This window comes from Amphiprion ocellaris, chromosome 17 (genome assembly GCF_022539595.1).
Source record: "Amphiprion ocellaris isolate individual 3 ecotype Okinawa chromosome 17, ASM2253959v1, whole genome shotgun sequence".
NCBI classification, from domain to species: domain Eukaryota; kingdom Metazoa; phylum Chordata; class Actinopteri; family Pomacentridae; genus Amphiprion; species Amphiprion ocellaris.
In genome coordinates, this window is record NC_072782.1 from 20,625,252 (window position 1) to 20,641,656 (window position 16,405).

At 39.2% G+C, this 16,405-nt stretch overlaps 1 protein-coding gene across 9 annotated transcripts in view; it reads left to right on the plus strand.

Moving 5' to 3' along the window:
* LOC111570198 (calcium/calmodulin-dependent protein kinase type II subunit beta) overlaps positions 1–16,405 on the plus strand; it is a 77,175-nt gene that overhangs the window by 15,399 nt on the left and 45,371 nt on the right. For 7 of the 9 annotated variants that reach the window (XM_035949341.2, XM_023272822.3, XM_035949345.2 and 4 more), the window contains exons 6-10: positions 2,910–2,982; positions 9,256–9,358; positions 14,829–14,912; positions 14,999–15,093; positions 15,184–15,306. In XM_035949341.2, the coding sequence (XP_035805234.1) occupies positions 2,910–2,982; positions 9,256–9,358; positions 14,829–14,912; positions 14,999–15,093; positions 15,184–15,306 (478 nt within the window). Of the gene's footprint in view, positions 1–2,069; positions 2,143–2,909; positions 2,983–9,255; positions 9,359–14,828; positions 14,913–14,998; positions 15,094–15,183; positions 15,307–16,405 lie in introns of all 9 variants that reach the window. The other 2 variants (XM_035949339.2, XM_035949343.2) reach the window with 1 other exon arrangement.

Consider the following 16,405-nt stretch of genomic DNA (forward strand, 5'->3'; position numbering starts at 1 on the left):
CACACCAATGGTAGCATCTTTTAACTCCTAATTTTGTATATTTACACTGACAGGTTGCTAATATTTTGGAGAGCTGCATTGGTATGGTACAGACTTTTGGTTAACAGGCAGCTATTCATTTCACGTTAGGAACTTGAAAACAATTCACAGGAGTGAAACAAGCCTGCCTGCAATCAGTTAATGCTGTAAAAATGCTGAATTATTTGCGCCAGTTGAAACCAATTTGAGGTTAAAAGAAGAAATGCTTTGATGTCTGATGAACAATGTAGGATTTTAAGTTGAAATGTAAATGATGTTATCACTCTGGAATCTTCACCTTTACTTTCCCTGTTATTTTCTGATCTCCCCCTCATCTGCTTTTACTCTCCCTTGTTCTCTTTGCATAAACTACACGTGTGTGTGTGTGTGTGTGTGTGTGTGTGTGTGTGTGTGTGTGTGTGTGTGTGTGTGTGTGTGTGTGTGTGTGTGTCACTCTGTGTGTTTATGTGTGGGTGTGTGACTCGCATGGCTTGATTTCTGTCCAACACAATCTCACTGACAGTTTCCTCTCTGCACTCCATCTGTACACAGAACTGCTCGATCCCTCCCTTCTTTCTCCACCCTGTTGAAATATCAGTTCACCCAAATATGTACTAAAAAACACCAAAAAAAACAACCCATGTATTTTCTCCTGAACTTCTGGTGCTGTCCAGACATATGGACTGTTCTGGTTCTATGTGTCCAGGTTTTAAGATACTATATCTGTCTCAGATTTTTGCCACAGTTTGAGAAAAGATAATTTAATTGAAACCTGACACTGACAGTGAGATCTATGCATACAAGAACCTGTCAGTCACTTTGGGTCAGAGTATCTATCCCATGCTGGTGATGCATCTGGAGAAATGGATTGCCATGAAACTGTAATTTGGAGTTTTATAAACAATGATAGAATGTCATGAAGTGGCCATGATGACACAAAAAGATGTTAAATTACTACAATACAACAATCAAAAGGCAACAAACAACCACAAAGAAATGCTAAATGACCACAAAGGCAACAAAATAAGCACTGAGAGAGCACAGTACTCCACCAAGGCTGCTCAGTCGTTGTATCTTTCCGATGGCTGAAATCTTGAAAAAATTGTGGCAGAAATCACGGTACTATAGAATGTGGCCATTTAATATAGTTGTACCTACAAACAAAAAACCTTGCGCTGAGCACAGGTGTGTGTTATGCATGTGTACGTTATGTATAGATACCGAATCGTGTGACCTAAATATGTAGTGGGCAGCAGGAATTGATGGGACTCGGAAACACCCCCACAATTTAATCAGTTGTTCCTTGTATCATTTCATCGAATACATCCCGATAAGTCCGCAGCGGTAGATTTATAGTAGGATCGCAATCATGTGATCATCAGCAGGCAGCTGACGTAGTGTTCATTTGTAGTCATAGTTACAGTGATGCTGTGCGGCTATCTGGCAATGAGACAGAAATCACACATAACTCTGCCGTTCTTTGGTGGAGTAAAAATAGCAACAACATAGGCAGAAGAGGACCACAAAAGAGCCAAAATAGTCACAAAAATTAGCTTTAAATTTTGCTTTATATGCTGTGAATGAAAACACGGTTACTGTGGTCTCTTTCTTCTTCCTTTTTCTGATTTAGGTCATCAAACAATGAAATACCATGTTATTGCTCCCATCTGTTCAGTCAGCGACATGACAGCAATTCCACAAAGCTTGCCAGGCTGTGTTTTTTAGAAAACTCAAACACAAACAAAAAATACATGTGTTATGACTGAATTTACCTTGCTTAGCACGCTGTTAGTTTGCCAACATTGTATTGTGGCATTTTGTAAATCTTGGAGACATAACTGCAGACCTGGGGAAATAAAACCAAACATCTGTACGTAGAAGCTAGAGATTGTGTGTGTTGGGGAATATGTGTGTAATCTTCCCCCTACCTGCTCCTGAAATCAACCTCCTCCACCAGTTGATCCATCCTCTGTTATTCCACCTATCTGCCCCCTTTCCCTCCCGTGTTGCCTCCTTTATCTGCTCCTCACCCTGTTGTTTTGTCTCCACAGTCACTGTATCCATCAGATTCTAGACAGTGTGTCTTACACCCATCAACATGACATAGTGCACAGGGACCTCAAGGTGTGTGTGTGCCTCATTGTGTTGGACTGCCCTGCGCCCTCTGTACAAGGGCTGCTCTTTACATGCTTGTCTTATATATGACTATTTCAAATTTTTGCCTGTGATTTCAAAGAAACTTGCCTGTGCTTGCCGTCTGTCTGTCTGTCTGTCTGTCTGTCTGTCTGTCCGTCCCTCCTTGCCAGTCTGCCTGTCTCCAGGTTTTGCTTTTGGGACTCGTTGCACTATTTTAGACGGTCTGAACTAGAATTCCGATTTCCTGTGGGTCCTAGCAGACATATCATGCTCTGAGAAAAAGAGTGAGTGAGTAAGCATGAGAAAGAGTGAAAGAGAGTAGAGGTCAGTGGAGTAACAGCACAGCAGTGTCTACCTCAGAAAGCCTGCTGAATCTCTTCCTCAAAGACGGTGTTGCTGCTGTTTCTGAATAAATTACACAGAGAAATGTGCAGGTTAGACACAGTGTCTCCCACACGGAGCTGCAGCTCACTCCTACACTGCCTGACTAATGTTTGGCACTTTTTTCAAAAACAGAAAATAGCAAACTGCACACCTTCTCCCTGCGTAGTTCACAGACAGCTTCGCTCTTCACACTTTTTTGTGTCTGTATGTGCAAATGCGGTGTGAGTGTGCAGAATACATGAATACATGTGTGTGTGTGCGACTCCAAAGAATGCGATCTTGTGAATGTGTGCTGCTGCCTCTGCATGAATGTGACAGTTGGGGGCTGAATGTGTTCGAACTAACCTGCTCCCCCTGCTGTTTGCATGCAGTCATTGCATCCAGCAGATCCTGGAGGCCGTGCTCCACTGCCATCAGATGGGGGTGGTACACAGAGACCTCAAGGTGAGTTCCCTGCAGGGCTGTGTGTGTCTGTGTCTCTGTGTGTGTGTTCTGGTTGTTTAGTTGTAAAAACCAGCAGAACAGACATCACACACTATATTTAGGTCAGCTGCAGGAGGAGAGAATTTTTAAAAAGTGGAACGTCTGCACATTGAATTCTATTTCCCAGATGTGCCTGGATAAGACTACTTTCTCAGGCAAGTGGCCACCATGACTAAGAGCTAACATACAATATATAAACGCCATACTGGTAACATGCTGATGTGACTGTATTCTCAATTGAGTCGAATGGGTCAAGATCAAAATTGCAATTTTTCCTTTTTTAAAAAAAAAAATTGAAATTATTCATGTTAATGTCTCATTGCAGTCTGAAATGAAAGCATAAACAAATAAACAAATGAAGTAAAAAAAAATCAATTTAGAAACCAAAATGTATTCTAAACTTTTGACTCATCAAAGTAGCCACCTTTAGCAGATATAACAGCTGAACACACTCGTAGCGTTCTTTCCACAACTCTGTTACAGAAGTTCCCATAAATGTGTGGCTCTTGCAGATTGCTTTGCTTTCACTCTTCTGTCCAGTTCATCCCAAACCAGCTCCATGGGGTTTAAGTCTGGAGACTGTGCTGGCCACCCCATGTTGTCAAGCTTACCATCTTGTTCTTTTTTACTAATGTAATTCTGGCATCGCTTGGACTTATGTTTTGGTTCATTGCCTTGCTGTAGGATGAACCCCTGAACAACTAGGAACATGTGAGAGGGTACTGCGTGGCGCTGCAGTATGCTACTATGGTAGCCGTTTTGGTTCAGAGTACCTCTCACTTTGTGCAAGTCACCGACTGTGGATCCAAAAAAACAGCCCCAGACCTTCACGCTTCCTCCTTCATATTTGACAGTTGATGTCACACACTGAGGAACCATCCTTTTTCCTACTCGATGGAGTACAAAAATCCTGCGTGATGAACCAAAGATTTCATATTTTCATTCATCAGTCTATAATACCTTCTTCCAGTCTTCAGTAGTCCATTGGTGGTGTTTCATGGCCCTGGCTCAGACATTGATGATATTTTGATGTTGATCTATTTGTGAATTTTTGGTGTCAGTATATACACTACCATTCAAAAGTTTGGGTTCACTTAGAAATGTCCTTATTTTTGAAAGAAAAGCATTTTTTTCAATGAAGATAACATTAAATTAATCAGAAATACAGTCTAGACATTGTTAATGTGGTAAATGACTATTCTAGCTGGAAACAGCTGATTTTTAATGGAATATCTACATAGGGGTACAGAGGAACATTTCCAGCAACCATCACTCCTGTGTTCTAATGCTACATTGTGTTAGCTAATGGTGTTGAAAGGCTAATTGATGACTAGAAAACCCTTGTGCAATTATGTTAGCACATGAATAAAAGTGTGAGTTTTCATGGAAAACATGAAACTGTCTGGGTGACCCCAAACTTTTGAATGGCAGTGTAACTATCTTAGTCATATTGCCTGATGGCGACCCAGTAGGGTTGGAACGTTGCCTCTTTTCAGAGCTAATTCACCGTACAGATGCTTCACCTCCCTCTCCGTAGCTGTATTATTAATGTGACTGTTGTTCTAGATTTTAACGGCTGGTAAGTGCAGTGAAACTATTTTGAAGCCAGCATGTCTGTGCACGTCTGTGGGCCTGATTTATTTACATGCATGCGTGCAAGCAGATGCTGTCACTAAGCTGAAGTCTTGTGCATGCACCTCAACTGGAAGAGCAACTTAACAGCAGCTGGAAATCTAGTTTTTGCTGACCTTCAGTGGTTTAAGTTCTTGCCTCACTGCAGGGGTGTTAAGGTGTCTTGTTAGTACACTCTGACACCACTGCTGGGGGTGGTTACAGGTGCAGCTGACATTTTTACATTTTCAACCAAGAATATTTCCTTTCAGTCGGTAATAAAGTTGCTCTTCAAGTTTGTTATAAGCACGATAAAAATAAATGTAAACCTGAGCTTTGATAAATCCAATGTTGTGTCCTACAGATGAAACCTATTATCTGCTTCAAAGGACAATATTTGAATTTAATTTGTGGTTATCAAAATTTCCTTGAAGCAAAAATCTACAAGTGAGTAGATTAATATGCTACTGGTTGTATCACTGATGTTTTTTTTTTTTTGTGCAAGCAGGAACTAAACAATCAATCGATGATATTAACACACTAAAAGTCATATAAACCTTGGCCTCTTTCTTAATAAATAACAGCAAGACTTTCACTCTACTTCTCACAATAAATTGTTATATTTTCTGACGTCAAAATTGTAACCTTCTATTGCAATTTCTTCAACACATTTTGCCTCAAAAATATTTTAACTACATTTTATTTATTCTAGTCTCTTTCTAGTTTTGCCTTAAGTAAAGAAAAATGTTGCAGGTCCTATCTTTTGTTATTGAGTACAATACAATCAAAGATTAGAATGTTTTAAAAAATTCCAATATTATTAAGTTAAATAATTACAAAATACTTTTAATCTCTCAAATATTACTTTTTACTGTTATTTTGGACCATAGTCAAAGTTTTTTTTTTAAAATTCTTATCTCATATTTGTTTACGTCTTACCTCATAAAGTTATTGTGTAAACCCACACTGTAATAAATATTTCATCACACACTGTAAAGATATGTTTACAATCTTTTATTATTATTATTATACAGGAATTATCCAAAAACCGTTCTAAAATTTTTTAAAAATGTTTTTCAAACACGTAAAAACAAACATAAAAATGCCCTTTCATTGTTTTACTACTGAATTAAAATGTGTTATAACATGCTTAGTGTGTGTTTTGTAGTAAGTTTGAAATAACTATTTCAGCTAGAAACACATCTGTGAACTGCTTTGAGATGAAAACACCATTCTGATTGTCATTTTATTGGTATAATGCTCCCAATACATAGATAAAGCCATACGGAGCATGTTCCTAGCCCATGTTGGCCTCAGATCTCCTGGTATCAATGCAGTGGGATTCCTTTGGGAACCCCACAATTCATTCACAGTCACCTACAGACCTGGATTAAAGTCTGCCCACACAGAGGAGGCCAGATGGGGAAGGTCTTAGGTTGTGGTGAGATGATTTCCCTCATGGGGGTTTATTAAGTAACTACAAAGAAAAAGTCACCGAGATGTTTTCTCATTAGTTGTTCATGAAAGACGGCTAAAAATCACGTAGACTGAAAGTCGGGAGACACATAATATGTCGAGGAATCCCGTTTGATTCCCAGCAGGCTGCAGTAAAGTACAGACAGTGAAGATTCATGTGGTCTGGAGAGGAAGTTAAATATCACAGTAATAAAGGGTGTCTCAAAATTGGCACATTTTATTTCACAATTTTGAGTTTTAACTTCATAATTTTTATCTAGTATGTAGCTTATCTCAGAATTTTCCATTTTTTTTCTGAAGTATTTGACTTCCTAATCTCATAGTTTTAACCTCTGAAGTCAAAAATTTGACTTTTTTTTAATCTCACAATTTAGCATTTTCGCATTTTTATCTCATATTTTTATCCTACTAGGTGATAAGTGGGCTTTATCTAAATTTTTAATTTCTTTTGTCAAAATTCATTCTCATTTTTTTGACTTCAAAATATAGACTTTTGGGGTGCCTGGATAGTTCAACGGGTTACGCGAGCGACCCATGTACAGAGGGGCTGGTCCCCGACGCAGCAGCCTGGGTTCGATTCCCACTCACGGCCCTTTGCTGCATGTCTTCCCCCTGCTCTTCTCCCTCCTTTCCTATCTGTCTCCACTGCACCTATCCAAAACAGGCCAAAAAACTTTTAAGAAGTATATAGACTTTAAATCTCACAGTTCTGACTTCTTTGTGATATTTTTGGACCTCAGTTACTGTTTCTTATTTTTGAGTTATTACATCAATATTTAGATTTTTTTAATCTCTGATTTTTGATGTTTTATCTCATTAAAAAAATAAATTACCCCACAACTAAAAATCGTATAATGCTGTCTTTCTCTCATAATTTTGACGTAATGTCATAAATTTGACTTAATAGATTGTATTTTAGACTTTTTAACTAAATATGTGTGTGTGTGTGTGTGTGTGTGTGTGTGTGTGTCTGTGTGTGTGTGTGTGTGTGTGTGTGTGTGTTTTACATTTCATTACAGAATAAAATGCAGTGTCATAATTTCGGCATTTTAAAGTTTATTGTTATGGATTTGACTTAGTAAATCAAAACTTAAAAAATGATGTAACATTTTTGCTTTGTCTCTCAAAAACAAATATAGGTTCAAATTCAAAAATGTACATCATCTCATAGTCTAACCCTAATCATAAATCTGAGGAAGAATGACCCAGTGAGCTTTTACTTCTCATTATGTCTTCAACAAGTAGATTATACTTCAACACTAGGAGCTGCTCTTGTTATATCTCCCTGTTATGAAGTCAGTCGTTCTCTGAGTGTCTGAATCAATCAGCAGAAGGTGACATGATGACTGTCCTGCAGCTGGAACCACATGCAGCTGTTTGTGTGCCACTGTGTTGGAAAGATTCGCAACTCATGGCACAGATCAATCCCTATCAGCAATAACTTGTTCTGCATAAAGAGCTGCTGGTTCTGGTTCTACTGTGTTTGTCAGATTTCTGTTACATCAGCGTCTGAGTAGCGACACGACTGTTGCAAGCAGACAAGCTGTGTTTGGTCATCCTCAAGTAAAACAAATGGCAAAAAAATGGCTTATACACAAGTCCCATCTGTCTGTTGCAGCCTCTCAGTGTGTGCGCATTTGTGTGTATTAGAATATGTGAGTGTTGCTGTGAATGTGCGTGTGCTGCATCCATAGCTGTTCTTCTGATCTTTAATTTGTCGCATCTCAGCAGTTTCTCTTCCCTTTTTCAGTTTTCCTTTCAATCGCTTATAAAAAACCATAACCAAGTGAAGGTAACTTTTTCCTGGTGTCCCACTTTCCACAGTCAGAAGGTGATAGTTTGATCCTAAGTGTCATAGATGGATTACTGAACAGGATTAATGGTACAATCCCACAGCCACAAGCAAACAAGAAATGTTAACAATCACTTCATACAGAGCTTCAGGTCCAGTGTGACTGTTAATATTTCTTGTTTTTTTTCCAACCAATTTACATAAAAATGACTAAAAAGAGGTGCAGAACAGTCACAAAAAGATGAAAAACGGCCACAAAGGGTTGATACCAAAAACAGATAGGAAAAAAAGCCACAATAAGACAAAAAAAGACCAAAAATCACAAAAGATGATTGCAAAAAGATACTAAACTACTGAAAAGTAACAAAAAAGACAACATAGGCCAAAAGCATCACAAATAGGCAAATTAATTGGATGCAAAAAGACACATAATTAGCATAAAGAGTCAAGAAAACAACCACGAAGAGGCAAAAAACAACTACAGAGGCAAAAGAGTTAACACAAAGAGACATTTAATTACAACAAAACAGCCACAAAGAGGTATTTTCTGACCACAAAGGCAAAAGAATGACAACATAGCCAAAAAGGACCATGAATAGGCATTATAACTGCATAAGGGCCAAAAAAAGAGACCAAAGGCAAAAACTGACCAGAGAGGCAAAAACAGATGTGCCAGACAGCCAAAGTAATGTGAAATCTAATCTCAAAGAGACAAAAAGGACCACAAAGAGGCCTTAAAGGAAAAAAAAACATCCACAAAGGCAAAAAAATGACCACAAAGAGGTGGAAAATTACTAAAAACAGATTAAAAAACCCCATAAAGAGGCAGAAATGACCATATAGAGACTGAAAGTGCAGGTGAATTTCCTTTGGTGCTTCTTAAAAGGTCTTTCAGGTTGTCACCAAAAACTCCTCCACATCCCTGCAAGAGGTGCAATAAAAATTACTACAGATACAGTTGGTATTTGCTGAATATTAGTGTTCTTATCTGCACAGGCTGTTGGTCAGATTATTACTGTACAAGACTTTGACTGAAATTATTAAAGTGATGGAGATTATTGATTTTAGAAGGCAGATAAAGGTGTGGGGAGTTAACTGTGATTCAGAACTGCTCTTTGGTCCAACCTGGTGAGATTGTAGAAGTGATCATATTGCCGACTGTATTGTCATTAGCTTTCTTCACCAAACCCCTGAACAGGAGTATGAAAGGAAACTTCTTTAGTTTGTTTCCTTTTTTTTTTCTTCTTTTTTTGTGGCACAACTATGAAGTTTTGAGCGTGGTAAAAGTCTACTGGTAACACTCATACAAGATCAGTTCCTAACATTGCTATTTGGTGTTTGTGTAACTCCTGCAGCCGGAGAATCTGCTGCTGGCCAGCAAGTGCAAGAATGCAGCCGTGAAACTGGCTGACTTTGGACTGGCTATTGAAGTTCAAGGAGACCAGCAGGCTTGGTTTGGTAGGTTACACACTCACAGCACACACATTTTAGTCAAGAACCGTCAGTTTTAAATAACTGAAACTAGAAAAGTACTCAGAGAGAGCAGTACTCCGCCAAGGCTGTTAATTCCTTGTGTCATTTCCGATGGATAAGTCCTGATAAGTCTACAGTGGTTGATTCATAGTAGGATCGCAATCATGTGATCATCAGCAGGCAGCTGACGTAGCGTTCACTTGTTGTCATAGTTACAGTGACGCTGTGTTGTTATCAATGACACAGAAATTGTGGATCCAGACTGTAAACTGCATCACTGCCAAAATCTAATCAATTGGTCCTTGTGTCATTTCTGACCTTCCCTGAAAATTTTATGTAAATCTGTTAATCTGTTTTTGAGTAATGTTGTTAACAGACAAACCAATGCTGATCGCCACATAACTCTGCAGTGTTCCTTAGTGGAGTTATGACAGTTTGTCAGTAAAAGTACAATGGCAACAATACGTGCACTCAAAATTCTTCTTCACTGAAAGTACAAAATATCATTTGCCAAATGTAGTTTCATGGTATATTATTACTCCGCCAAGGAACGTGGCAGAGTTATGTGATGACTGGCATTGGTTTGTCTGTCTGTCTGTCTTGTCTGTCTGTTAGCAACATTACTCAAAAACAGACTAATGGATTTACATGAAATTTTCAGGGAAGGTCAGAAATGACATGATTAGATTTTGGAAGTGATGCGGCTTATAGTCTGGATCCACGGATTTGATAAAGATTTCCATATTATTTGCAAGATAGTGGCACGACCTCACTGTAACTATGACAAGTGAACACTACGTCAGCTGCCTGGTGACAATAACATGATTGTGATCCTACTACAAATCGACCATTGCAGACTTATCATGATGTATCCGTCAGAAATGATACAAGGAATAGTTGATTAAATTGTGGGGGTGTTTCCGAGTCCCATCAATTCCCGCCACCCGCTACATAGTTAGGTCACATGATTCGGTACCTGTACATAATGTACACATGCATAACACATCCCTGTGTTCAGCACAAGGTCATTTTGTTTGTGGGTACATCCATATTAAATGGCCACATTCTATAGTGCCGTGATTTCTGATCCTCAATAACTAATAAACAAATGCTAAGTAAGTAAAATTCTTAATACTGACGCATCAGTGCATAAGATGCCAGGCTCAAGGTGAGTTAGTTTCAACTAGGAAGGATAAATCTTCCAAGTCCTGAAGTGAGAAGGCTGAAGTGGGAGAGAAAATAAGTTCTGAGTCAAAACTCTGTAGTACATTTTTGGGCTTTTTTTTCTGATCTTAATATGGCTCCTGAAAGTTTACTCAAAATGATTTTTTTCTCCTCTAGTGAATTATAAGAGAATGCATGCTAATTGTATTTGTCCTAATTACACATGCTAATTTTTGTTTCACTATCTGTGTCATAGACATTAACTGGTGCAGTTTTGCTGGTCAAACTACGATATATCCCATAATATTGGTGCTCAAAGTTGGTTATAGAGAAAACTTTTCCAAAAAACTGAGATTTAGGCTTTAGATTGTGGACACCTGGAGTTAATGTCAAATTCAAATGTGCCCAAATCTGGTTTTCAGCCTTGAACATGTAATATCTCTATCTCTTGTACTTCGGAAGTTATGAGACTCACAAATGCTGGAAAAAGTAGTGTGAATTAAAAAGGATGAAATCTGGACTCACCTCTGTGTACTTCAAGGGCCTGTTATTCTGAACATATTCATAGTATGAAAGTAAAATTTCAAAGGGCTTCTTTAATAAACTGAGGTTTCTGTACATAAAAGAACAGCTGATTCTGAGGGGATCAGGTGGGATGCAGTGATTGATTTTTTATGGAATAAACCTATTTTCATTTTCAGTGTCCATATCTCTTTAATTCCAGACACTTTGTGCTATAAGTGGTCTGATGTCTAGTAAGGTGTTAATTTAAGAACAGAGTGACACCTGCATGCACTGGTGTCAGTGATTTTCCATGGGGAAGCGAACAAAAGTGGTCGCTGCTGGATTTGAAGGCAAAGTGCTCAGACAGATTGAACTAAGTGCTCTAAATTTACACTCTTTTTATTACTTACTTGACTCAAAGCCAATGTGAAGATCTAGTATAAAGAGACTGCAGCAGGCTAAAAGCTAAAAGCTCTGCCCATGCATTAAGCTACCTTTTCATAATGCACTCACTGTGTTTGAAATCGCACCATAAAAGTTTCCTGAGACATTTCCATCAGCTCACTTTGCAGCAACAGTTTATTTATTCTATTTTATTTATTATTGTTTTGTTTTGTTTTTTTACTTTTTTGTATCTTGGTCATAAATCATCATTATATTTTCTGTTAAAATAGAATCTTACAACACTGCATTCTGCTTCCTTCCTTACAAGGTCTTCTTTATTATTAGGATATTTAGGAAGAGTGACACATTTCAAGCCCAAACTTCATTAGGTGTGAATGCACAAAGCTGATATATGTGTGTATCATTGGTAAATAGGGACGTCTGACTTGTGCTCTCCATGCCAGACGCAAAGAAATTCACACAGCACCAAGACAAACGTGACAACATTTGGACATGTACGATGATATTTTAGGTAAGAAGAGAGAAATGTTTTTGACAGTAAATTCAGACAAAGGACAGGCTTCTAGAGTTTAGATTTCTAGTGGTGGTGGGTGATAACGCTTTGATTAAGACTCCCCGGCCATCCAGGAGGATGAAGTGATGACAGGGAGGAGGAGGTGAGTCATGCAGTAGTTGGTCTAAATAGCAGAGAGACAGCGTTACGATGAAAAGACAAACCTTTATTAGGTGGAGAGGCATTTCAGGTGTTACATTTCCGAAGTCGCAATTTTGTTGCAGACTGCATCAGGTTGTCCCCCAGGATTTTCTTATGCTTTGCTGCTTTCATTTTACCCTCTACTTTTATGAGTTCCAGGATCTGCTCCTGAGAAGCATCCCCACATCATGATGCTGCCACCATCATGCATCATGGTGGGGGTGGTGTGTAATGATGTGTATCGTTTGGTGTCCACCAAACATAGCCTCTAGTCTGATGGTCAAAATGCTCAACTCTGATCTCTCTTTAATGAATTCTAGTCGAGATTTTAAAAGATTTCATCTCAAAAAAATACAGTCTGGTACTCCAGCATTTGTTAGGTTTTATTTTGGTTGCATCAGATTTTGTGGAGTTGCAGCTGAGAATATTTAGAACAAGATCAATAACATCAGTGCCAATGACTCATTGTTATTAGGTTATTTATTCTGTAATTCAAAGTGTCTGGGTGTAAGCAAAACTCATGTAATGTCCGTGCCATAAGTAAAGTTGTCAGTTTTTACTGGAGTTTTCAGATCTCACTCTGGGCTAGTGATTAAAAAAGAGATTTGTTATGTTTCAAAAAACGCTCGTGTACTCTATCTGTACCAATCGACATGTTCATGAGGTTATTGAATTTGGCCTCACAGTGTTGTAGATGTTATTGACTGAATATGGGGTAATAGCATAACAACCTAGGGTTAAAAGGTGTAAAAACATGCAACTATGTACAGATTACAACTTAGATCCAGTTAGAGGTTCATGCTACATTTTTTATGGGTTGAATATCCATCCATTCATTATCTATACACCGCTCAATCCTCATTAGAGTCATGGAGTCTATCCCAGCTGGTGAAGGCAGGGGACACCCTCGACAGGTCACCACTCTATCACAGAGATACATATAGAGACAAACAAGCACGCTCACATTCACACTTATGGACAAATTAGAGTTACCAATTAACCTGAGAATGTTTTTGGACTATGGGAGGAAGTTGGACTGTGGGAGAAAACCCACAAATGCACAGGGAGAACATGTAGAAAGATGCTGGGAAAGCCAGGATGCCAGAACTGGGGATCTTCTCGCTGCAAGGCGAAAGTGCTAACCACCAAGCCACTGTGCAGCTGGGTTAAATATGTATCCAAGTATTTTTCCAGCAATGTAAATTGAATTTGATAAAGCAAGCACTGACATATCTAATTGGCTGTTCGGACTTCTGGTGAAAAAGCAAATGGCGGCAGGTCATTTTCAATCACTTGTCGCTGCGTGACGCACTAACAATCAAAGGCAAGATTGCCTAAACTTTTTTCCAGTCATGTTGTGAACCTTCAGCCAAACATGGTTTGTTTCACCTTTTTCTTTGTCTCTTTGGCACAATCTCTTGTTCCAGTCTGTCTAAATAATGCAAGAAAAACTCGCTCTTAGCCAGCTCCCAGTCCTTTTTATCCCGGCCCTTTTTTTTAACCTTTTTTCAGTGACAACATCAATAGCGTCAACAAGCGCTTGAGCTACACAGAGTTACAGCAGTGACTCGGTGACAAGCTAGCTGGTCGTAATTGGGTGTTTTGTAACTTTGTTGCTCATAGTGTGAACATAAAATAGTTTGATGATATGTTATATTTTGATTGCATTAATTTATGTTCCCCTGTAGAAATTGCTGGAGACTAAAGTGGAGAATGGGTTGAGCCCTGGGGCTCTCAAATGGTTCAGAAACTAAACTGTTTAGTAGGATTTCAGCTTTAACCCTCTGATTTCCAAACAGTTTTGAGGCGCCACATTTTTCCTCAATGTGGGCTAATTTTTTACTGCAACATGAAGTCCTACATCTCTATGGAAACAGCACTTACCATGGCTAGAAGTTGAGAGAGCTCAGAAATGTGCTATGTGCCCGTATTGAATAGTTATAATAACACAATTCACAAAAAAAAGAACAAAGATCAAATATCTAAAAGTTGAAAAAACCTGATTCTCTCTCTCTCTTTTTTTTTCCAAGTTTGCACACCTTTCAAACAAGATGGTGGGTTTGGGCGTCCAGAGCATTAAGAGGAATAAGCTATAGACAAATCCAGCTTAAACATCATATTCTATCACCAACACTCAGTCATAAAAACTGAGTGCAGACTTCTGTTGGTCTTTGATTCGCTCAGTGTCATTTTACACCACCTTTTGTTTGACCAGCTGTGCCAAAACCAACCAAATGTTCAATTTCCTGCAATCTGTGACAGGAATAAGCAACAAATTCTCACATTTTAGAAGCTGGATCCATTAATTGTTTGGCATGTATTCTGGAATAGTAAAATAGTAAGTGCTGGATTCATTTTATTTAATAGATTGTTTGTTAAATTTGTACCAGATTGCTGAAATTTGTTGAAATGTGCAACAAAGCTACAGTATTCCAACAACTTTCCAGGTTTTGTCAAAGTCAGTGACTGATTAATAATTGGTCTTAAAGAGCACCACATTGAGGTTTTAAATATGTGTTATGCTGTCAGTGTCACCCTCTCTGTAATTACTGTTCTCACTTTGTAAGGCAGTCGCTCTGTGAAGCTAGGGCCACTCAACCCTTTGAAATCAATTTGATGCATCAAAAAAGCACGCTGAGTTATAAAAACCGAGTCCTGATTTGTGCTGGTGTTCCTGTTTGTGTGCAGGATTTGCAGGTACTCCCGGCTACTTGTCCCCAGAGGTGCTGAGAAAGGAGGCGTATGGTAAACCTGTAGACATCTGGGCATGTGGTAAGCTCTTTGTTCATCTCTCTCTCACTGCCACTTCCTCGCTCTCTTCCGCATCTCTCAGACAAAGGTTGTGTTTTTGTGTGTAGGTGTAATCCTCTACATCCTTTTGGTTGGGTACCCTCCATTCTGGGACGAGGACCAGCACAAACTCTACCAGCAGATCAAAGCTGGGGCGTACGATGTGAGCCCATTTCACCTGATGTTAAATCAGAAATTACATTGTTAATATTTTGAATGCATATGTGGATACATGGGCATGTGTGTACTTTAGTTCCCCTCCCCAGAGTGGGACACTGTGACTCCAGAGGCTAAAAATCTGATCAACCAGATGTTGACGATCAACCCAGCCAAGAGAATCACTGCCCAGGAGGCTCTGAAGCACCCATGGGTCTGCGTAAGTAGCATATCCACATCCAGCACCCTGTTACCGCACACAGTGAACCATATTTCATGTCATCTTGTTTCCACTGTCCAACTACATGTCCCGTCCAAAAAAAAGTTGCACTCTCTAATATTTCATTGGACCACCTTTAGCTCTGAGAGCGACACACATTCACTGGGCATCATTTCAATATGTTTCTGCAATGTCACAACATTTATTTCTGTTCAGAGTTGCATTAATTTTCTACCAAGATCTTACATTGATGATGGAAGAGTCGGACCACTGCACAAAGTCTTCTCCAGCACATCCCAAAGATTCTCAGTGGGGCTGAGGTCTGGACTCTGTGGAGCCAATCCATGTGTGAAAATGATGTCTCATGCTCCCTGATCCATTCATTCACAATGTGAGCCCCATGAATCCTGGCATCATCGTCTTGGTACATGCCCATGCTATCAGGGAAGAAAAACTCCACTGATGGAAAGACCTGGTCATTCAGTATATTCAGGTAGTCAGCTGACCTCACTCTTTGGGAACATAATGTTGCTGAACCTGACCAACCCAGATTATAACCCTAACACCCACAGGCTTGTAGGCAATCGGCATGATGAGTGCATCACTTCATCTGCCTCTCTTCTTACCCTGATGCACCCATCACTCTGGAACAGGGTCAATCTGGACTCATCGGACCACATGACCTTCTTCCATTGCTCCAGAGTCCAGTAGCTCCATAGCAAATTGAAGCCTTTTTTTCTGATTAGCCTCACTGATCAGTGGTTTTCTTCAAGGTAAATCTGTAAATCTGGACTCATCACACCACATGACCGACCACATTTGTTCCTTGAAGATAATGGTTCACCACTATCCTTCCAGGCTTTAATGATGTGTTGGACAGTTCTTAATCTGATTTTATTAGTTTCAGAAATCTCCTTCGTTGTTTTCTTTTCTTGATGCAGGCCAATAATTTGACCCTTCTAAAACAGATTAACATCCTTTCCACAACCACAGGATATGTCTTCCGACATAGTTGTTTAAGAAATGAGAGGCTCCTCACTGCATCAGCTAGGGTTAAATAAGTTGTTGCAGCTGAAACATATTCATCACTGCAGTAATT